General features: G+C 44.1%; 2 protein-coding genes across 4 annotated transcripts; one reads left to right on the forward strand and one right to left on the reverse strand.

Moving 5' to 3' along the window:
* Positions 1 to 11,791: 11,791 nt before the first annotated feature.
* Positions 11,792 to 17,191, forward strand: LOC125553083 (trafficking protein particle complex subunit 5-like). Of its 2 annotated transcripts, none has more exons than XM_048716838.1 (9): positions 11,792 to 12,068; positions 12,746 to 12,933; positions 14,158 to 14,246; positions 14,872 to 14,935; positions 15,438 to 15,515; positions 16,403 to 16,479; positions 16,565 to 16,631; positions 16,717 to 16,824; positions 16,911 to 17,191. In XM_048716838.1, the coding sequence occupies exons 2-9, from the start codon at positions 12,862 to 12,864 to the stop codon at positions 16,938 to 16,940; spliced, it is 585 nt and encodes a 194-aa protein (XP_048572795.1). In that variant the 5' UTR covers positions 11,792 to 12,068; positions 12,746 to 12,861; the 3' UTR covers positions 16,941 to 17,191. The 2 variants fall into 2 exon arrangements, with proteins under 2 accessions (XP_048572795.1, XP_048572794.1); XM_048716837.1 differs by having other exon boundaries at positions 11,793 to 12,068; positions 12,741 to 12,933.
* A 741-nt stretch (positions 17,192 to 17,932) lies between these two features.
* LOC125553082 (disease resistance protein RGA4-like) lies at positions 17,933 to 22,193 on the reverse strand. Of its 2 annotated transcripts, XM_048716835.1 has the most exons (3): positions 21,261 to 22,193; positions 18,737 to 20,829; positions 17,933 to 18,203 (listed from the first exon to the last, which is right to left on the reverse strand). In XM_048716835.1, exons 1-2 carry the CDS (start codon positions 22,037 to 22,039, stop codon positions 18,768 to 18,770), a joined length of 2,841 nt encoding a protein of 946 aa, XP_048572792.1. In that variant the 5' UTR covers positions 22,040 to 22,193; the 3' UTR covers positions 17,933 to 18,203; positions 18,737 to 18,767. The 2 variants fall into 2 exon arrangements, with proteins under 2 accessions (XP_048572792.1, XP_048572791.1); XM_048716834.1 differs by lacking the exon at positions 17,933 to 18,203 and having other exon boundaries at positions 18,416 to 20,829.
* Between the last annotated feature and the right edge of the window lie 597 nt (positions 22,194 to 22,790).

Consider the following 22,790-nt stretch of genomic DNA (forward strand, 5'->3'; position numbering starts at 1 on the left):
TTAACTCGGATCATGTTATACTTAGATGACTGGAGGGATGTCTATCTGAGTGGGAGTTCATTTAATAATTTGATTAGATGAACTTAATTATCATGAACTTAGTCTAAAATCTTTACAATATGTCTTGTAGATCAAATGGCCCACGTTGTCCTCAACTTCAACGCGTTCTTAGAGAAAACCAAGCTGAAAGACGATGGCAACAACTACACGGACTGGGTCCGGAACCTGAGGATCATCCTCATAGCTGCCAAGAAAGATTATGTCCTAGAAGCACCGCTAGGTGACGCACCCGTCCCACAGAACCAAGACGTTATGAACGCTTGGCAGACACGTGCTGATGATTACTCCCTCGCTCAGTGCGGCATGCTTTACAGCTTAGAACCGGGGCTCCAAAAGCGTTTTGAGCGACACGGAGCATATGAGATGTTCGAAGAGCTGAAAATGGTTTTCCAAGCTCATGCCTGGGTCGAGAGATATGAAGTCTCCGACAAGTTCTTCAGCTGTAAGATGGAGGAAAATAGTTCTGTCAGTGAGCACATACTCAAAATGTCTGGGTTGCATAACCGCTTGACTCAGCTGGGAGTTAATCTCCCGGATGACGCGGTCATTGACAGAATCCTTCAGTCGCTTCCACCGAGCTACAAGAGCTTTGTGATGAACTTCAATATGCAGGGGATGGAAAAGACCATTCCTGAGGTATATTCAATGCTGAAATCAGTGGAGGTTGAAATCAAAAAGGAACATCAAGTGTTGATGGTGAATAAAACCACTAAGTTCAAGAAAGGCAAGGGTAAGAAGAACTTCAAGAAGGACGGCAAGGGAGTTGCCGGGTAAGCAAGCTGCCGGGAAGAAGCCAAAGAATGGACCCAAGCCCGAGACTGAGTGCTTTTATTGCAAGGGAAGTGGTCACTGGAAGCGGAACTGCCCCAAATACTTAGCGGACAAGAAGGTCGGCATCACGAAAGGTATATGTGATATACATGTAATTGATGTGTACCTTACCAGTACTCGTAGTAGCTCCTGGGTATTTGATACCGGTGCGGTTGCTCACATTTGTAACTCAAAGCAGGAGCTGCGGAATAAGTCTACTTAATGAAACACAAGTCTGAGACCTTCGAAAAGTTCAAGGAATTTCATAGTGAGGTTGAGAATCAACGCGACAGAAAAATAAAGTTCTTACGATCAGATCGTGGGGGAGAATATTTAAGTCACGAATTTGGCACACACTTAAGGAAATGTGGACACGCCGCCTGGAACACCTCAGCGTAACGGTGTGTCCGAACGTTGTAATCGCACTCTATTGGATATGGTGCGATCTATGATGTCTCTTACCGATATACCGCTCTCATTTTGGGGCTATGCTTTAGAGACTGCCGCATTCACTTTAAATAGGGCTCCGTCGACGTCGAGACGACACCGTATGAATTATGGTTTGGGAAGAAACCTAAGATGTCGTTTCTAAAAGTTTGGGGATGCGATGCTTATGTGAAGAAACTTCAACCTGAAAAGCTCGAACCCAAATCGGAAAAATGCGTCTTCATAGGATACCCTAAAGAAACTATTGGGTATACCTTCTACCTCAGATCCGAGGGCACACTAGTAGAAAACGGGCCATTAGCACCGGTTTGTAAGGGCCTTTAGTGCCGGTTATGGAACCGGCACTAACGTTTCGGCACTAAAGGCCCCCCCCTTTAGTACCGGTTCAGCACGAACCGGTGCTAAAGGGGAACCACGTGGCACGAGCCAGCTCCGGGGGCCGGGAGCCCTTTAGTACCGGTTGGTAACACCAACCGGGACTAAATGGTTGTGGGTTTTTGTTTTATTTTGTATTTTTCAATTAAATTTGTGTTATCAATTTAATTTAGGATTGTTTTACGTTATAATGAGTTGCAGTCGTCGTCGTCATCATCATCGCATATTAATAAATAAATAAACTCTAGCTAGCTAAAAATCATCGTAGTCGTCTAATTACCACTATTTAATCATCATAGTCATTACCGCGCTAGCTATCTAATCATCATCAATGCTGGCTAGCTTAAAGAGGAAACATTCACTTTGTAACAGAAGCAAAGATATCATCAAGTTCAACATAATCGTCACCAAGATCGAAGTTCAGGACACGGACATGAGACAAGTACTAATTAAGAGCATGAACTAGTAGCTACTGATCCTGCTGCTCCCTCTCAGGTAGAATAGCATAGAACATGTATAGCTCTCCTGATTCATCATACTGGAGCATGCAGATGAATCTGTCTCCTAATCTTGGGTTGCGCTTCACCTTACTGCCCCCTAGTACTTCTCTGCGATCGTTAACAATTTTGCTCCAATCTTTCACTATTAAGCATTCTTCGCTTTCAGAAATCCTGAATGCACTCATGTGCAATGTAGGAAATCTTGGTCGTAAGCTAACCATTGACATGCGACCTTTTGTCTCGATCCACTGAGGCACAACTGTCATCGGAAGTCCCTGTTGAACAACATCGTATAGTAATTAATATACTAAGCAATGAAAGTTTAGCTTCAAAAATAATGTATGCAAAAGATGCACTAATTAAGGACAAATATTTAAAATCTTACCATCTTTTGATTATAGATGTGACCGTAGTTCAATACGATCACCATTGGTCGCACGTTTTGAGTACTAACATTTCTAAGTTTAGGAAAAAAATTTGTCTTGACAGTATTAAGATCCTCAAGCCATGAAACATAATGACTTATCTCCTCGCAGTTTAGTTGAGCCTCGGGGCAGTAGTAGGTCCTGTCTACCAAGCGCCGGACATGTTTGCTTGAACCGAAATAAGCTGACAATACAAATTAGTTGTCAACTATTTTTGAATAAACTGTATGAAAGACATAAACATATGCATGCATGGTTGAGAAAAACTCACCAAATGGTAGAACTGGAGGCGTTTGCACATCGACCCAGATGTCTATATTACCTTCAATATCATCTTCCGGACGAATATCAAAGGTGATAACCATATCAGGCTCAAATGCATAAGCCTTGCATAGTGCTTGCCAAGTTTTGCATTCAAAATGGGTGTATGTGTCTCCATTATATAATTTGACGTTGAAAGTATACCCATGCTCCGTCTTCAAGTAAACTCTCTTTACCTCCATATCATCTATAGCACTAAAACCTATCTTATCCAAGACAAAAATTCTTGCATGGCAGGGGATGCGCTATAGTAGAATAGTGAAAATTTAAAATTATAAGTTGAAGCAAATGAAGCATAAGTTTTGCATTCAAATAATAATTGACAAAGTGACTTACTGTATCAACTTCGAATGTCTCATCCAGCTTGATGCTGAAGCGCCTACCATCAACAAGGAAATTTTGGTCGCACAGGCCGCGCTGGTCTTCACAGTGTTCGCACAAAATAAAATCTTTTTCGTCGTCAGATGACATTTCCTATGTTCATATAGGTGAAACATTAAACACCTATATCTAGCCAAATATATATTCATCTAAAATTTGACATTAATATATCTAACTATATATTCAATTGACATTACTATATATTTAACTTTTCTATCTAATTCATCTAACATTCGACATTAATCTAACATTTATATAAACTCAAAATATATAAAAAATTAAATAAACAGAAAAACTCATTAACAAATAATATTTTAATTAGATCATCAAATCTCAGATACCTAAATTTTTCTTACTAAAAATAAAATAGTTATATTAATTATTGAACTAGTTCAAATCTCATATACCTAAATTTTTCTTACTAAAAATAAACTAGTTATATTAATTATTGAACTAGTTCAAATCTCATATACCTAAATTTTTCTTACTAAAAATAAACTAGTTATATTAATTATTGAACTAGTTCAAATCTCATATACCTAAATTTTCTTACTAAAAATAAACTAGTTATATTAATTATGGAACTAGTTCAAATCTCATATACCTAAATTTTCTTACTAAAAATAAACTAGTTATATTAATTATTGAACTAGTTCAAATCTCATATACCTAAATTTTCTTACTAAAAATAAACTAGTTACATTAATTATTCAACTAGTTCTAATCTCTAGTTCGACAATTTTTCTATCTAGCTAATTCATATGTGTATGTGTGTGTATGCGTGTGTGGTATATGCATGTGTGTGTGTGCATGCGCGCCGCCCCGTACGTACGAGCGGGGGCGCCGGCGTACGGGGCGGGGGCGGCGGCGTACGGGGCGGGGGCGCCGGCGTTCGGGGTGGCGGCGGGGACGGACGGCGGTGCGCGGCGGCCGGGTACGCGCGAGGAGAGAGCGAGATACGTACGGACGGCGGCGCGGGACGACAACGGACGGCGGCGCGCGGCGTTCGGGGCGGCGGCGGGGACGACGGCGACGACGACGGGCGACGGGCGGCGACGACGGGAGCGGCGCGCGAGAGGTTGACGAAAGAAGTGGGGAGATGTAACTGAAATTTCGTAAGTGTTGTATATATAGGGTGAACCTTTAGTACCGGTTGGAGCCACCAACCGGTACTAAAGGCCTACTTTGGCCAGGCAAAGAGGCGGGAAGAGCAGGCCTTTAGTACCGGTTGGTGGCTCCAACCGGTACTAAAGGGCCTTTAGTACCGGTTGGAGCCACCAACCGGTACTAAAGGCCTTGCGCCGCCACCCCAAAGTTTAGTCCCACCTCGCCCGGCGAAGGGCAGCCGCACTGGTTTATAAACCCAACCGCGGCTACCTGTTCGAACTCCTCTATATAGCAGGCTTCTGGGCCTAATTAATTAGGGCACGCTGCTTTGTGGGTCTGCTGGCCCTCATGGGCCTGCATTTGCACACCCTAGGTCTGGTAGACCCACAGGGCAGTGTGCCAACAAATTTGCTATATAGTTTTTTCTTTTCTGCATTACTTATTTTCTTTTATTTATTTTTGAGTAGTTTTTATATAGTTTTTTCTTTTCTGCATTATTTATTTTCTTCTATTTATTTTTGAGTAATTTTTTTGTATGGTTTTTTTTATTTTCTGCATTATTTATTTTTGTATAGTCCGAAACCCTGATACTCGGAAAGAGTTTGTCCAATTTGTACACGAAGTGCGTCCAGTTTTTGCCGTGACCCTCTCTACTCTTTCGCGCATGCTATGCGAGTGATATGATGATACCATGCCAAGTTTCAACATTTTCAGGATTCATTTTGTAGTGATTTTCAATTTCACGGTCATTTAGCTCTCTAAACAATTAGGTAAATGACCGAAAAACAACAAATGATGTCAGAACATGTTGGAAATTGATGACGTCGCTTTAAATGCTGCATACTGAACACAAAAGAAGTCCGGAGTTTAAATAAGTTATTAAAAATAAAAAAGAGGTGCAATGCTGGTTAATTTGCTTCAAGCCATTCGGAATAGTGTAGACTGCACTGCACATAGCTCAGTGCAATCTATGCTATTCCGCAAGGCTTGAAGCTAATCAACATGTAGGTGAGCATTGCAACTCTTCATCATTGTTTGTGCACTCACGGCTTATAAACCGCTCATACTGCCTCTCTCTTGGCGAGGTGGGACTAAAAACAGCTTGCCATAAACTCATTAGTACCGGTTCGTGGTAAGAACCGGCACTAAATGGTGATGGTGGGGCCATAGCCTGACCGCAGGCTGATACAGCCTCTTTAGTACCGGTTCGTGGCATGAACCGGTACTAAAGGTTCACCACGAACCGGTACTATTGATCGCCGCCACGAACCGGCACTAATGTACACATTAGTGCCGGCTCTAATTCAAACCGGCACTAATGTGCTCACGTTTGGACCCTTTTTCTACTAGAGGCAAGATCTTTGTTGCCAAGAATGGGTCCTTTCTAGAGAAAGAGTTTCTCTCGAAAGAAATAAGTGGGAGGAAGGTAGAACTTGATGAAGTATTACCTCTTGAACCGGTAAGTGGCGCAGCTCAAGAAAATGTTCCTGAGGTGCCTGCACCGACTAGAGAGGAAGTTGATGATGATGATCATGAAACTTCAGATCAAGTTGCTACTGAACTTCGTAAGTCCACAAGGACACGTTCCGCACCAGAGTAGTACGGTAACCCTGTCTTGGAAATCATGTTGTTAGACAACGGTGAACCTTCAAACTATGAAGAAGCGATGGCGGGCCCGGATTCCGACAAATGGCTGGAAGCCATGAAATCCGAGATAGGATCCATGTATGAAAACGAAGTATGGACTTTGACTGACTTGCCCATTGATCGGCGAGCCATAGAAAATAAATGGATCTTTAAGAAGAAGACAGACGCGGATGGTAATGTGACCATCTATAAAGCTTGGCTTGTCGCTAAGGGTTATCGACAAGTTCAAGGGGTTGACTACGATGAGACTTTCTCACCCGTAGCGAAGCTGAAGTCCGTCCGAATCATGTTAGCAATTGCTGCATTCTATGATTATGAGATATGGCAAATGGACGTCAAAACATCATTCCTTAATGGTTTCCTTAAGGAAGAACTGTATATGATGCAGCCGGAAGGTTTTGTCGATCCTAAGAATGCTGACAGGGTGTGCAAGCTCCAACGCTCGATTTATGGGCTGGTGCAAGCATCTCGGAGTTGGAACATTCGCTTTGATGAGATGATCAAAGCGTTTGGGTTTATGTAGACTTATGGAGAAGCCTGCATTTACAAGAAAGTGAGTGGGAGCTCTGTAGCATTTCTCATATTGTATGTGGATGACATACTGTTGATGGGAAATGATATAGAATTCTTGGAAAGCATAAAGGCCTACTTGAACAAGTGTTTTTCAATGAAGGACCTTGGAGAAGCTGCTTATATATTAGGCATCAAGATCTATAGAGATAGATCGAGACGCCTCATTGGTCTTTCACAGAGTACGTACCTTGACAAGATATTGAAGAAGTTCAAAATGGATCAGTCAAAGAAGGGGTTCTTGCCTGTATTGCAAGGTACGAGATTGAGCATGGCTCAATGCCCGACCACAGCAGAAGATAGAGGAAAGATGAGTGTCGTCCCCTATGCCTTGGCCATAGGGTCTATCATGTATGCTATGTTGTGTACCAGACCTGATGTAAACCTTGCCGTGAGTTTGGTAGGAAGGTACCAAAGTAATCCCGGCATGGAACACTGGACAGCGGTCAAGAATATCCTGAAGTACCTGAAAAGGACCAAGGAAAGTTTTCTCGTTTATGGAGGTGATGAAGAGCTCGTCGTAAAGGGTTACGTCGATGCTAGCTTCGACACAGATCTGGATGACTCTAAGTCACAAACCGGATACGTGTATATTTTGAATGGTGGGGCAGTAAGTTGGTGCAGTTGCAAGCAAAGCGTTGTGGCGGGATCTACATGTGAAGCAGAATACATGGCAGCCTCGGAGGCAGCACAAGAAGCAATCTGGGTGAAGGAGTTCATCACCGACCTAGGAGTCATACCCAATGTGTCGGGGCCGATGACTCTCTTCTGTGACAACACTGGAGCTATTGCCCTTGCCAAGGAGCCCAGGTTTCACAGGAAGACCAGGCATATCAAGCGTCGCTTCAACTCCATTCGTGAAAGTGTTCAAAATGGAGACATAGATATTTGTAAAGTACATACGGACCTGAATGTAGCAGATCCGTTGACTAAACCTCTCCCTAGAGCAAAACATGATCAACACCAGAACTGCATGGGTGTTCGATTCATCACAATGTAACTAGAATATTGACTCTAGTGCAAGTGGGAGACTGTTGGAAATATGCCCTAGAGGCAATAATAAAATGGTTATTATTATATTTCTTTGTTCATGATAATTGTCTATTGTTCATGCTATAATTGTGTTATCCGGAAATCGTAATACATGTGTGAATACATAGACCACAACACGTCCCTAGTGAGCCTCTAGTTGACTAGCTCGTTGATCAAAGGATAGTCATGGTTTCCTGACTATGGACATTAGATGTCATTGATAACGGGATCACATCATTAGGAGAATGATGTGATGGACAAGACCCAATCCTAAGCTTAGCTCAAAGATCGTGTAGTTCGTTTGCTGTAGCTTTTCTGAATGTCAAGTATCATTTCCTTAGACCATGAGATTGTGCAACTCCCGGATACCGTAGGAGTACCTTGGGTGTGCCAAACGTCACAACGTAACTGGGTGACTATAAAGGTACATTACAGGTATCTCCGAAAGTGTCTGTTGGGTTGGCACGAATCGAGACTGGGATTTGTCACTCCGTATGACGGAGAGGTATCTCTGGGCCCACTCGGTAATGCATCATCATAATGAGCTCAATGTGATCAAGTGGTTGATCACGGGATCATGCATTACGGTACGAGTAAAGTGACTTGCCGGTAACGAGATTGAACAAGGTATTGGGATGCCGACGATCGAGTCTCGGGCAAGTAACGTACCGATTGACAAAGGGAATTGAATACGGGATTGATTAAGTCCTCGACATCGTGGTTCATCCGATGAGATCATCGAGGAGCATGTGGGAGCCAACATGGGTATCCAGATCCCACTGTTGGTTATTGACCGGAGAGTCGTCTCGGTCATGTCTGCGTGTCTCCCGAACCCGTAGGGTCTACACACTTAAGGTTCGGTGACGCTAGGGTTGTATAGATATGAGTATGCAGTAATCCGAAAGTTGTTCGGAGTCCTGGATGAGATCCTGGACGTCACGAGGAGTTCTGGAATGGTCCGGAGGTGAAGAATTATATATAGGAAGTGCAGTTTCGGCCATCGGGAAAGATTCGGGGTCACCGGTATTGTACTGGGACCACCGGATGGGTCCCGGGGGTCCACCGGGTGGGGCCACCCATCCCGGAGGGCCCCATGGGCTGAAGTGGGGAGGGGAACCAGCCCATAGTGGGCTGGTGCACCCCCCCTTGCCCCCCTGCGCCTAGGGTTGGAAACCCTAGGGTGGGGGCGCCTCCACTTGCCTTGGGGGGCAAGCCTCCCCCTTGGCCGCCCCCCCAAGGAGATCCCATCTCCTAGGGCCGGCGCCCCCCAGGGGGCCTATATAAAGGGGGGGAGGGAGGGCAGCGGCACCTCAAGTCTTGGCGCCTCCCTCTCCCCTGCTACACCTCTCCCTCTCGCAGAAGCTCGGCGAAGCCCTGCTGCGATCACTGCTGCATCCACCACCACGCCGTCGTGCTGCTGGATCTTCATCAACCTCTCCTTCCCCCTTGCTGGATCAAGAAGGAGGAGACGTCATCCGCTCCGTACGTGTGTTGAACGCGGAGGTGCCGTCCGTTCGGCACTTGGTCATCGGTGATTTGGATGACGGCGAGTATGACTCCATCATCCCCGTTCTCTTGAACGCTTCCGCTCGTGATCTACAAGGGTATGTAGATGCACTCATCTCTCCCTCGTTGCTAGATGACTCCATAGATTGATCTTGGTGATGCGTAGAAAATTTTAAAATTCTGATACATTCCCCAACACATGGTCCGGTCTGTTTCCTTTTCAGTTCTCTTTAATGGAGAAAAGCTTGATCAATTTGTACCAAGCAGAGGTATAAGGCAGGGAGATTCGATATCCCCTTACCTTTTCTTAATTGCAGCGGAGGGCCTTTCGTGCCTCCTGAAAACCAGTTCTTCGTCATCAAACATTGTAGGATTAAAGGTGGCACCTACGGCCCCAGCCGTGAACCATCTTCTTTTCGCAGATGACAGCCTGCTGCTTTTTAAGTCAGGGAATGAGGGGGCAGTAGCGGTATCAAACCTACTGAATACATACTGTTCGGCATCAGGACAGAGGATAAATCACGATAAGTCATCAATCTTTTTCAGCAGAGGATGCCCACAACAGGTCAGAAATGACATGAAAAACATCCTGAATGTGCAAAATGAGTCACTCAGTGACAGGTACCTAGGTATGCCAACTGAGGTCGGTCACTCGAAGAACGGGACCTTCAAGTACTTGCGGGATTGTGTATGGGAAAAGGTGAGAGGGTGGATGGAAAAACTCTTATCCTCCACAGGGAAAGAAGTTCTGATCAAGGCGATTGCTCAGGCAATCCCAGTTTACTCTATGGCATGTTTCCGTCTTCCTCGGGGCCTATGTGAAAGTGTTACTTCGCTAATCAGACAGTTTTGGTGGGGGAGCAAACAAGGAAAACGGAAGCCTAGCTGGGTGGCTTGGGACGTGATGACTTTATCGAAGAACCTAGGAGGTCTTGGTTTTCGAGACATGGAGATGTTTAACTTGGCGCTTTTAGCTCGGCAGTCATGGCGTATGTTGCAAAATCCACTGTCTTTAAGCGCGAGGATCCTGAAAGCAGTCTACTATCCTCATACAGACATCTTTGGTGCATCCCTGGGATCACACCCCTCGCAGATTTGGCGAGCTGTCCTCGATGGCCGAGACATAATGGTGCAAGGTTTGGTTCGTAGAATTGGAGATGGAGAATCAACCAAAATTTGGGAGGATAACTGGTTGCCGAGATCACATGCAAGGAGGCCAATTGCTTGCTTAATTGATGACCCACCGAGGCTGGTGGCTGAACTGATTGACCACACATCGTCTACCTGGAACGAAAACTTGGTGCGCTCGGTGTTCATACCGTTAGATGCAGAGGCCATCCTACAAATTCCCCTATGTATAAGACAGGTTGATGACTTTTGGGCTTGGGCCGAGGAGCGAAAGGGTTTCTTTTCAGTCTGTTCAGCATACCGAATGATTCAACGAACGAAGTTAAGTCGGGAAGCTTGGCTGTACGAGCAGGGCGGCTCCTCCGACTCTCAAGTTGCCGAGCAAGGCTGGACTGATCTATGGCGGATCCGGGTCCCATCTAAGCTGAAGTTTTTTCTGTGGAGACTAGCTCGAAACTCGATCCCTACAGCTGCACTTCTCCACCACAGGAACATGTCATCTTCCAGGGCTTGTTGCTTATGCGGGTCTGTGGATACTTGGCGTCACGCTTTTGTGGACTGCTCGGTATCTAGGAGCACCTGGGCACTGTCATCGGACGCTGTTTTGGACAGGCTGAGCACATGTAGAGAAGAAAATCCAAAGAAGTGGCTGTTTGTCATGCACGAAGCTCTCAACCAGGATGATTTTCTTGCGTTTGTGGTTACCCTCTGGGCGCTATGGAATTCACGAAGAAAGGCCATGTACAAGGATATCTTCCAAACCCCTTTCGCTATTCATAGTTTTGTTACATCTTATATAGCAGAGTTAAGGGCACTACAGCAGCCAGGAGGGGTAGGCAGAGGGGCGGCCCAACGTAGGCCAAATCATTGGCTTGCACCTCCGGAGGGATTATCCAAAGTCAATGTAGACGCAGCAGTGGGAAGATTGAATGGAGCAGTGGCAGTAGTCTGTAGAGACCGAGATGGTGTTTTCATGGGAGCATCGGCAGTGGTATTTCCAAATCCATCAAACCCCGGTGTCCTAGAGATACTCGCAATCAGGGAGGCCCTGGCACTCGCGGAGGATCTCTACGCCAGAAGGATTCATGTTGCATCGGATTGTAAGGTGGCCGTTGATGATATTCACCATTTATATAAAGGGAGCTACGGTGCAATTGTGCATGAGATCATGCAATATAGGTTATCTTTTGAAACTTGTAATATTATTCACGAATTTAGGAGCTCGAATATCGAGGCTCACAAACTAGCAAAGCACGCTTTATCTCTCGGAGTTGGCCGCCATGCTTGGTTAGGCCAACCCAACGAACTTGATTTCGTCCCTGTAAACATTGTGACGGAGTAATAAAGCTTTGCAGTTTGTCTCAAAAAACAAATTGTGCCCCTCAAAAAAAAAGGAAAAAAATTGTGTCTCAAAAAAAAAAAACTTCAGAAAAATTACGCAAAACCACCACCGTAATTCCCCTTCCCACCTTCGTTTTCTCTACCATCTCTCTCACTTGTCTGGTTTCGTCCCGCTCACACCCGACCTCGCCTCCCGTCGGATCGCCGCCGGCCCCACCCGCCGTGCCTGTCCCCGTCTCCACCGCCGCCTTCCAGTCCAGCTCCGGATCCAGGCCGCTCCGTCCCCGCCCGCGCCTCCACACGTCAACCCCCCCCCCCGCCTCCGCCCCCGCCCGTCCCGGCCTCCCTGCGAGCAGATCCACAGTCATCGACATCCCCGGCTCCCGATCTGTCCGGCCCGCGCTCCTCCCGTCCACTGGTACTGCCGCTTCCCTCTGTGCTTCTTCTGCTGTGCGAACAGAAACGACGCCGCCGCTGTATGCTAGTAGTATTTCATTTTTCATCATGCTCTGTATGCCATTGCTGCAGCTCTGTCATGCCATACTCCCAAACAAATTTTTGTTGCTTTAGAGCCTCTGGCATCCCAGGACCGCATGGCCTAGCCTAAGAATTTCTGAAGGTGCATGAATTTCAGTGGCTCCATACAGACCATTGTAACAAAAATATCACAATTCTTCATTGTCATCAGCCCATAGTCTAAGATGCTAGCAAAGAAGGATTTGTAGCAAAGATGTTAGGGAACAGACATGTACGCAACTGTACTTAAATAGCATTGCAAGAACATGTAAATTGTGAAAGAAGGACTATGTGATCTTGGCATCTTACATACTCTAGAGCAACGATTCTGTTTGCGTGTATGGTACGCCAGTTCTTCCCAGATGTTTTTAGAAACTGCCTACCTTGTATATCAGTTTTCATTATCCTTCAATTACTCGTGCTGTTTTTTTATACAATTCGCTGCATGACATTATTCTAGAGCACCTTTCCAGCACGAACACATAATTAATTCATGCACTGAACTCTAGTAATGAGCATCATTCAGTGGTGCTGTCTACATATCTCAGAAACTGCCTCACTTCTACCGTTGCAGCATAGAAAGAGGGAACCAAGAAACCCCTATACGGCCTCAGCTTGGTTATAAGCATTTTGAGAAACCCCAAGAAATCTGAAGAAACCCGGAGGAAGGGAGACCCCAGAGGAGGACGGACAAGATGATCAGTGTGGGGAAGGCGAAACAGTACGCAAACGTGCTCGACAAGCCTCTTGGCCGTGGCAGACAGGAGGTATGTGTCTTCCCCACATCAAAATTCTTCCAGGTACCGTTAGTCAGATATAGGTAACTGAGGCAAGTTCACGGGTTAGGGGAGTAGTTGAGCAGGAAGTTGTTTCAGATCCTGGTCAGTTAGTTCAGGCAGCATGACTGTTTTTTACTATGCTTTGTAACTGTCAGGGTATTGTTTTTTTGTTATGCAGTAGTATGCAATTGGAATGTGGATCTTGTTGAAAGTTGAAACCGAATGCATGGTGATAGTGTTAGCTGTGAGGAAATAGGCAACTTGTATGTCCTTGAGGCCAAAGGCCAGTACGAATATGCTAAGTACATATGGGGACCAAACCTCTTATGAAGATTGGGAATAACATGTCTTATAAAGGAAGCTAATATGTATCTCTAACAGTAGCTTCCATTGGAGATGTTCAGAAACTATTGCCCAAGCCAACTACTCTGTTCATGTGTTTCTTCAGGAATGGAAGGAAATTCGTTAATATTGTGCATATCAACAAACTGTATTGAAGTGAAAGTTACTGTGCACCTCCGTGATGTTTTCAATTGGATAATTTTTCTTAGAGCTCAAATCTTGCTTTTATTCTATCTTGATTGCAATATGCAAATGTGTACTTACTTCGTAAATGTGAAAGGATTTGAATGTATACTGGAGTGGCATTCATTTATTTTCATTGGTATTTTCCTTTCTGAAGTTAAATTGAAGCTTTTGACAGCGGCTACTTGTATTTGTGCCAATATATTTTTGTATCATGCAGACACGTTTCCTATAGCAAGTTATCACATTAGTACTACATGATAAATACTCCAAATGGTTTCTCAATTTTCTCTGAAGTACATTCAAGTGAACGTGAACCTAAACTGTAGTTGCTTCCCTCTAAGCACTAAGGAGGACCAGTTTCTTGAAAAGGGCTAAATACAATAACAAACAACAACTCTTGCATTAAATGATGGGTTAAATAAATAGCATAAATATATTGAAGTGAAAGTTACTATGCCCCTTAGTGGTACTTGCATATATTTTTAAAGCTAAATATATTTCTTCTCCTCTGCCCTGGTTGCAGTATGAGAATGTGTTGCTTCCTAAATGTGAAAGGATTTGAATGTAAGAGGTAGTGGCACATTCATTCTTCCGTTTGTAGTTCGTAACTTGTGGCAAAATATTCTATTTGTTTCCTTATTTTGTTATCGTACATGCTTAATAAATGTTCTGTGTATTTCATAGGTCAGTTTGAGTGCGTTTGCATTCTTGTTCTCAGAGTTAGTTCAATACAACCAGACACAAGTTGACAACATTGCTGAGCTGGAACGGAGGTAGTCTCTATTTCTTATTTGCATGTCTGTTCGTGGTAGAATACTTGGTTGGTACCTGGTGTGGTACAACCATTTTTAGTCAGTACATGCTACTCTTTGATATCCAGGTCACATTAAGTTTAAGGTGCTATGTTGTTTGCCACTTACTGTATGCTAGTGTCTTAAATCATCTGGAGTTTCAGATAATGTAAAGGTTCACAATTACTTTTTCATATGTTGATATCCAGGTCACATAAAGTTTAAGGTGCTATGTTGTTTGCCACTTACTGTATGCTAGTTTCTTAAATCATCCGGAATTTAAGATAATGTAAAGGTTCACAATTACTTTTTCATATGTTGAGATGTTTCTCTGATATGCCATATGATGCGACTATAACATTTGGTTGGGCCATTCCCTGCAGCTCTAATGTTTCAGTGTATCCATTTCTCTACTTTGTTACATTACCATATAAGACACTATCTCGTTACTTCTCATTGGAGAATGGAGACGGTGATGTTATTGTGCTAAATCATGCAAGGACGTTCGACAATGTTTCTCACTAGAAATGCATTGCTCCATTTTCATGGTTAATATTCTTTGATGCTTAGTGTAACATTTGTTTCTCTTCTTTTATGATTTATACAGGCTGGAGGATGCTGGTTATGCTGTTGGTGCAAGAGTTCTTGAACTGCTGTGTCACAGGGAGAAGGTTTGATGCATAATTATTTCCTTATTCCATGATTTTCTTGGTCCAGAATATGGCTCTGTAGTAGAGTACTTGTCTATTGCTTCATATACTTCCTCGCTCTTTGTTATGACTTGTGAGTGGCATGCCATAGTCATGGCCTTTTACTTGCATAACTTATTTTGGATAACGAACTTGCTGCTTGTATCACATGTCTTTCTTTAAAGAGGAAATCATAGCACAATATCTGGATAGAGTTGTCGGTTTGAATTGTAATTTAGACAACGTAATGTTAAATTAATTTTTGAACTGATTGAATAATAACAATTTAGTGTGACCTCACAATTTTGTGTGGACTTCATAAATATGAATATTCATAGGCTATCATTTCTCTAAGGGTTCCGTGCGTTCTCCAAATTTACATCATTGACCTCCTTTATTGTCTTATTCTATACATACCTAATGCTTTCTATAATTTTTTATCCTGTTGAGATAGTCATGTTAATGATTGTAATAATCAATCCAGGGGAATAGACGAGAGACTCGACTGCTGGGCATTTTATCATTCATTCACAGCACAGTATGGAAAGTACTGTTTGGAAAGGTAATCTATTCTGTACATTTTATTCCTACTCTGTTTCTTGTAAAGGGTGCACTTAACTTCTTAGTTTTTTCCTTTCACTGTGCACATTCTTTGTTGTCCTCATGTCCTGTCAAAAGATTGCTGGATGAACTTGTCTGTTAGTGGTCTGACCCGCCTGAGTATTACGCCTGATAAAAAGGCTTATACCTAGCTGCCAGGGTGTTTGATATTTCTGCCAGACTACCTAACCAAGAACATCTGGAAAATGTTATTTGGTTTCTGTCTTTCTGAATTCTGACTCGTGATTTGGAATACGAAATAAGTCAGGATGTTGAAATAGGATGGAAGTCAAAAAGATAATATTTCCAGTAATTTCTCTCACTAAAGAAGAGCTTGGATGGAAAACTTAACATGAACGATATTTTCACATTTTTGTGCTGTTTGTAATGTTATTATTCACACAAAGAAGAATCTTTCGAGTAGTGTTCTCCTAATTTCCACTCTTTGTAGTAGTATGGCCTAATATTCTGTGGTTTTAAATGATGCACTCATTTCGATAGCATTAGCATATACCCCATATTGATCATCTAGCCTAACCTATGAGAAGAATAAACTAGAAAGATATAACCCCCAGTCCCTTCCTTCTATGCCCTGTATCCCAGGCGACATGACCGGCTTACCCTTGTTCTTCAGAGTCATACATACTGTCTGCGGACGAAGGCTGGTCCTGAAACTCCTACACAAGAAGATTTATAATTCTAATATTTTATACAATTCCCTGTTGTTTGTGGAATCCATTTATAATATGTGTTGATATTAATGAGAGCCTGTGGCTATATTACTCATCACTGGAGTGAGTGCACTTATTTGATTGCTTATCCTGATAGATGCTTTCTTATTGTTTGCAGGTGGCTGACTCGCTTGAGAAAGGAACAGAACATGAGGATGAATACATGATTAGTGAGAAGGAGCTTCTTGTTAACCGGTTTGATGGACTCTTTTTTCTTTTCTACAGAATGTCTCCCTTCCGCTACAAGTCTAAAACGTGGGCCCCTTTTTTGTTTGATCAGGTTCATTTCCGTGCCGAAAGACATGGGGGCATTCAACTGTGGAGCTTTTGTTGCAGGGATTGTAAGGGTGGGAGCTCCAGCTCAAATATCCAAGTGTAACATGTCGTTTGGATGAACAATGAATGCCTGAACACTTTTTGAATTTCTTATAGGGCGTACTGGATAATGCTGGCTTTCCCGCGGTGGTGACAGCACATTTTGTGCCAATTGAAGGCCAGCAGAGGCCCAGGACAACAATCTTGATTAAATTTGCTGGAGAGGTAAAATAGATGATGAAAGGTAGCAAGACTCTGGGGCCAATGTTTAGCATCGAGTAACATTGTTTGAACAAATTGTCCATTTTCAGGTTATACAACGGGAAGCAAGGCTTGGCTGAAACTCGTCATCTACGTACACCTCAACGGGGAAGATTGCTTTTATCCACCAAGTTAATCTCCCGTAACTTAATTTGTTAGCTTTGTTCTTTCTACATTGTATGGAAGGAGTGTCCCGGCATTCTTGTTTGCAAACTATTAAAACTCTCTGCCCTGCGATGAGTTAGTGTAATTGAGCAAGATATAGTGATGTGCACAAACCGCAAACTCTCAGAATGTTCAAGACAAAGCTTTGAGAATTCCCATGGGCGAATGTACTGTGAGAATCAGTTTTGTTTGCTGCAAAAGGAGACGTGGCCTCCGCAGCCTTTGCTCTTGCTGCAAAAACAAGCACCCAACAATAGTAATTAACACAAGCGACACCCAGATATAAGATGCATCAACAACCAACCAAAACTATAAGCCAGGAAACGTACATGTCGATCACAACGGGCAGATAGCTCAGTGACGCCGGCCTGGTCGAAATCAAGACACAGGTGGCCGGCTAATCCATCTCCAAGGGCACCGCCCTCCCCACCCTGGCTGATTTTTACCAGGCCAGTCCACCTTTACAACATCGATCATCCCAGTTTCGAGTACACCCCACCGGCTGCTGCCGTGGGTGCATCTTCTTGGCTGTGAAGCTGTGTATTCAGTCGCTGCGCGCTCCAGCAGTTAGGCCATCCACCCCCAACGGCCGGCACCCTCTGCTCAAACCAAAACCAAAAAGTAAGCCCTGATTTTACTTTGGTAGTTGCATTTTGCAAAATATTGTGTCTTCTTCTCTTTTCTTTTTTCTTCTTTTTACAGGGAATGTGCCTTGATTTGGATCAAAGTAAATTTTTAAGTGAATATAAGCAAGACACGTATGAGACTGTTTTGAACTTTCTGGTAGGTACATGTTGGTTCAGTAAATGAGTTCGCAACATTAGCCATCGTTGGCAGTAACAGGCAGCTCAGTCCTATCTAGTAAGTGGATCTCGTTCTACCGATACCATATGCTGCACAACAAGAATAAACAGACACCGCAGTTTTTTATTTATTCAGAAAAAATGGCAGAATAGCTCTGCAGATCTCAGCACCCAAGGGTGCACACAACCAGTTTTTTACAAAGTCGTACGTTACAAAAATAAAGAACTCAGGTATTATTGAACCATGACCCAATTTTAGACATAAACCCTCCGATAAGTTGACCCAGCTTGTTGCTACACTCCCTCATGGCCTCCTGCTGATCCGTTCGCGACAACATTGGCCACGACTGTAGCCAGTTGATAGATGTACATAGCCTGTAGATGATTAGACATAATGTTTTTTTTGGTCATTCACATCATCATTGTGGAAAGCCATATGGAGGAATGCAAAGCACTAACACCAACATAAGTAAGTGATCCTAATGCCGTCAGTTAAGGAATGACAATGAATGGTCTCCTCCTGATTACGAAAAGCACAAAGCATACTGCTATTCCAGTTCTGATTAGCTAGAACTCCTCAAAACAAGTACTCACTAAACACACTTATATTTCTTTACTGACTTTGAGAGGAGTGCGTAAGTACATATATATATGCCTACTTCAACACCTAAAGCCTGCAGTAACAAGCGCCTTATACATCGAGCTAACTGAAAATTTCCTAGATCAATAAATATCACATATAAAGGCATCCCTTTCATTATTAAGCTGCACGGTAGTTAAATCAGCACAAAGGACGTTCCACTCCATTGACTTAACGCCAATAATAGGTCGTCTACACTCCAGAGGAAGGTTCGAAATTAAGGTGATACATAAAGTAAAACTACAGAGAAGTAATCCAAAAAACTGACTAGCATGCTGAATCAAGAATCGAGATCCTGCTTAAGACACCACGATGCTGCTCGCTGACTCATTTAAAGGAGGACAAACTTCAGAAATCCCCATGCGACTGAATGCTGGAGTCAGTTGATCATTTGAACTCTCTGCTTCATCACCAGATTTGAACAACAAAACTTTTGGCCCATTCGGGTGTTCCTCAGCGGCCTTCTCCCATTGTTTCTGGGCTTCTTGACTGACTCTAGGATGAAGGATGACCTCCTCAAGGTGTTTGAAACATTCAATATTGATGACAGAAAGGCCATTTATATCTTTGCAAAGAAGCTGGAGTGTGACGAGAAACCGCATAGCTCCTTGTTTGATTGTGGGCAATGTTGGACATTGCAGCTCAAAACAGAGGCGTAGAAGCCTGGGCAGTGCATGGACTCCTATACTAAAGTCCTCAATTTCATCAGCAATCAGTTTTAAATACTGCAGGTGGCTCAAACTACTCAAAGCTTCAAGAACACCAGTTGTAAGTTTAGTAGTCGAAAGGCAAAGCTCCTTAAGACCCCGAAGTGATACAACAAACTGAGGCAATATAGTTAAGTTGCCATGTAATTTCAGAGAGCTGAGGTAGCAGGGTCCTTGTATGGAATCCAGGAAATCTCCAGAGCATTCATCGAAATGAAGCGATAAAGAACGTGTAGTATCACTATTTTCGTCCTTTCTGTCCTGAATGAACTGTTGAATGGCCCTCATAAGATCGGACCAGTCAGTGCTACTAGCAGCTGCAGATGGCTTACACCAAATCTTCACCTTCCTCAATCTATTCATATGACCCATGAGATGAAGAAACCCTTCACTTCCATCGGTGATAAATCCTGCTAGAGTTTCGATGTTACTTTTTCCTTCGGAAAGAAACTTCTGTACTTCATTGCCTGTCTTCTTTTTGAGGAAAACACTCTTTTTATAGACTTTTCCTGAAATCCTAAACTCTCCCAATATGTGCATTAAACAGGGCAACAAGAAAACTTCCACCGGCAGTATATTCACCTTTGTTTTCCTCACATCAAGTGCCTCCAAATGCTCCAGTTTTGCAATATCCTCTGGAAGTTCGGTAACACTACCCCCAAGGCTCAGATACTTCAGCAGCAGCAGGTTGCATATGCCTTTGATATGATCATCCTTCAAGTCATCACATTTTTCAAGATCAAGGACCCGCAGCAGTTCATACTTGCCGAAGTTGAGTACAGTTTTACATGCCTCCCCGAAGATTGTCAGGGATCGGACAAGTGATAAATCAATATTCTTGAACCTGTCATCATCTTTAGCATTTTTATGATGGAGAGAAAGCCGCCGGGCATATTTGCCAGCCTCTTTCTTGTCATCACAAAACAAAGTTACAAAGTTCTGAGAGATTGACAACTGCAAAATGAACTCACGCATCATGCCATAAGTTTGGCAAGTCTTAACGTTACCATTGTTGCTTACACTGATGGGTTCGATGAGGTTCCGGTCCATAAGCTCGTCAAAATTTTCAGCTGCAAGTTTCATGGCATCACATGAAGCTTGGGTTTCTACAATCCCCTCAGCTGACCATCGCCTCAACAAGCTTTTCTTTCTCATGGGATGATCACTGGGGAACATGGCAAAATATAACAAGCAGGCTTTGAGAGCATGGCCGCCCAGACTGGCGTAGCTACGCATCAGAGCGCGTCGCATATCACCAAAGGTCTCTCCGTTCTCCATATGGTAACGAATGTTGTTGCATGCATCTTCACAGGTACGTCCAATCGGCCAACCAATTGATTTCAAGAATTCACCCATGGTAATCAGGGCAAGGGGCTGGCCATAACATTTGTTCAGAATTGCTGTTGTATCAGGCTGGTCGTAATGCAAATATTTCTTCGGGCAAGCTTTCTCTGAGAATAACCGCTTCGAGCATTTTTCATCGAGTCTACTCATTCTGTGCACATAGCCGTTCTCAGAGCTGCAGGCAGTAGCAACTGACTGAATAGTTGTCGTCACCACAACTCTGCTGCTTCCATCGTTGTCATCTGGGAAAGCTGATTTGATTTTTTTCCACTGAACTTGCGTCTGAATGTCATCGATTACAATGAAATATCTGAAAAACAAATCAAGAAGAGAAAATGATTTAATCTGCATCCTTTCTGAAGCCAGCTATACATAATGACTTTGCTACCAATTACACCTGTGGTCGCAGGGCCGCAATTTCTCAAACTAGCTAGAGAAATTATCAGGTTCAAGTACATCTTTCGTTTTTAAAAAGAGAAACATTAGAGAGTCACTCATTTTAATCATGATAACAGAAGAACACATAGTCTGCTTATTTTTCAGGGCTTGCTTACAACAGCACAGAGTAATTAAGGAAACTGAGATATTACCGTTGACTCTTTTGAGTTTTGACTCAGCACTCTTAGTACTAGCAAGGTGATGCCAAATTAATACATTAGTGCTCAATTAGAACTCTCTGGATCGATAAGCCAAATGCGAAATGAATCCGAGAAGTAAAGCAGAGAGTTCTAAATACAGTACCTCTTCTTGGCCAACTGATTTCTGACTTGTACGCACATCTGGGAGACATTGGAGGTGTCCAGCATCACACTTTCCTGGCAATCAGATCCGAATTCCCGGAGCATGTCGGCCAGCACCTCCCCTGGGCTCTTGAGCGCGGCACAGACCCACGCGCGCTTGTCGAACCTCTCGCCGCCGGCTTGTGTTTTGTACACATCGGCGGCAAGAGCGGTCTTCCCCAACCCCCAGCACCCTACGATAGAGACCACCTTGAGCTGCATCGGCTGCCCCTCGGCCGCTTCCGCCAGCTGCTCCAGGAGCTTCGCCCGGTGCTCATCGACGCCGACGAGATCCGCGTCCGCGAGGCGCGGATCCGAAGCAGAGGAGGAGGGCGACGGGACATCACCGGAGGTCTGGGCGGGGACGGGGTACCTCTGCCTCCGGTCGTGCGCCTCCACCACCATCTGCTTCATCCTCTGAAGCTTCTGGGCAAACAACCGGTCGCTCAGGAGCGCCTTGGGGGACCGAACGCTCCGCCGGAGCAGGGAAGCCTGCTTCTTCCAAGTCGCGCGATACACGACGCTGTCGATGCAGTCCTCTATCCCCTGAGCTAGTTCGCGCAGATCTTCGATCGACAAGTGCAGTTGAGCATCCATGGAACGGACAATCACGCCGAGCTCGTCCTCGAGGAATTTGGCGTCCCTCATGATGTCCTTGTTCAGATTCCAACTCTTCTCAACCAGCGAGAAGAGCTTCGGCAGCAGAACTTTTATGGTGCCGCTCAAAATAGCGGCCTCCATCTCCGTGTCCTAGCTACACGCTCGGCTGATCGGTCGATCGAATCTTAGCTCCTCAGACTGCCTCACTGCTCTTGTATCGGCCGTGGCCCGTGGTTGACCGAGGAAGAAGATGGTAGTACTGTGCAAGCTCGGGCTGGGAGTAAAATGCAAGCTCGGTCCTAATTATTTCCAAAAGTGTCGATTGTGTCTTAATTCTTTCAAAATGCATGTTTAGGTCCTAAATCTTTCTAAATTGTTCATGTGAGGGTTTTTTTTTGTCTGACCGCCGCTGACCAGCTCGCGTGGCGCTTTGACCACTGCCACGTCGACCGAAGGCCCATGCGGGATAACGACCAGTCGTGTGTTTTTGCAAAAGAACCCCCAACCCTAATTTCTTTGCAGCCGCGGTCCTTTCCTCTTTCCCACTTCTCTTTGTCGAAACAGGGGCGATCGACGGCGGTGGCACTGGTCCAGTGAGAAGAACCGGCCATCGCAGGTGTTTGTCCGGCGCCGCCGCCGCTAGGATGGCGCCTGTGCTGCGGCTGCAAAGAAATACCTTGTGTGCTATCAAACATCACAACGTAACTGGATGGTCATAAAGATGCTCTACAGGTATCTCCGAAGGTGTTTGTTGAGTTGGCATAAATCGATATTAGGATTTGTCACTTCGAGTATCGGAGAGGTATCTCAGGGCCCTCTCGGTAATACACATCATAATAAGCCTTGCAAGCAAATGACTAATGAGTTAGTTATGAGATGATGTATTACAGAA

The sequence above is a fragment of the Triticum urartu genome, chromosome 4 (genome assembly GCF_003073215.2).
Source record: "Triticum urartu cultivar G1812 chromosome 4, Tu2.1, whole genome shotgun sequence".
Classification (NCBI taxonomy): domain Eukaryota; kingdom Viridiplantae; phylum Streptophyta; class Magnoliopsida; order Poales; family Poaceae; genus Triticum; species Triticum urartu.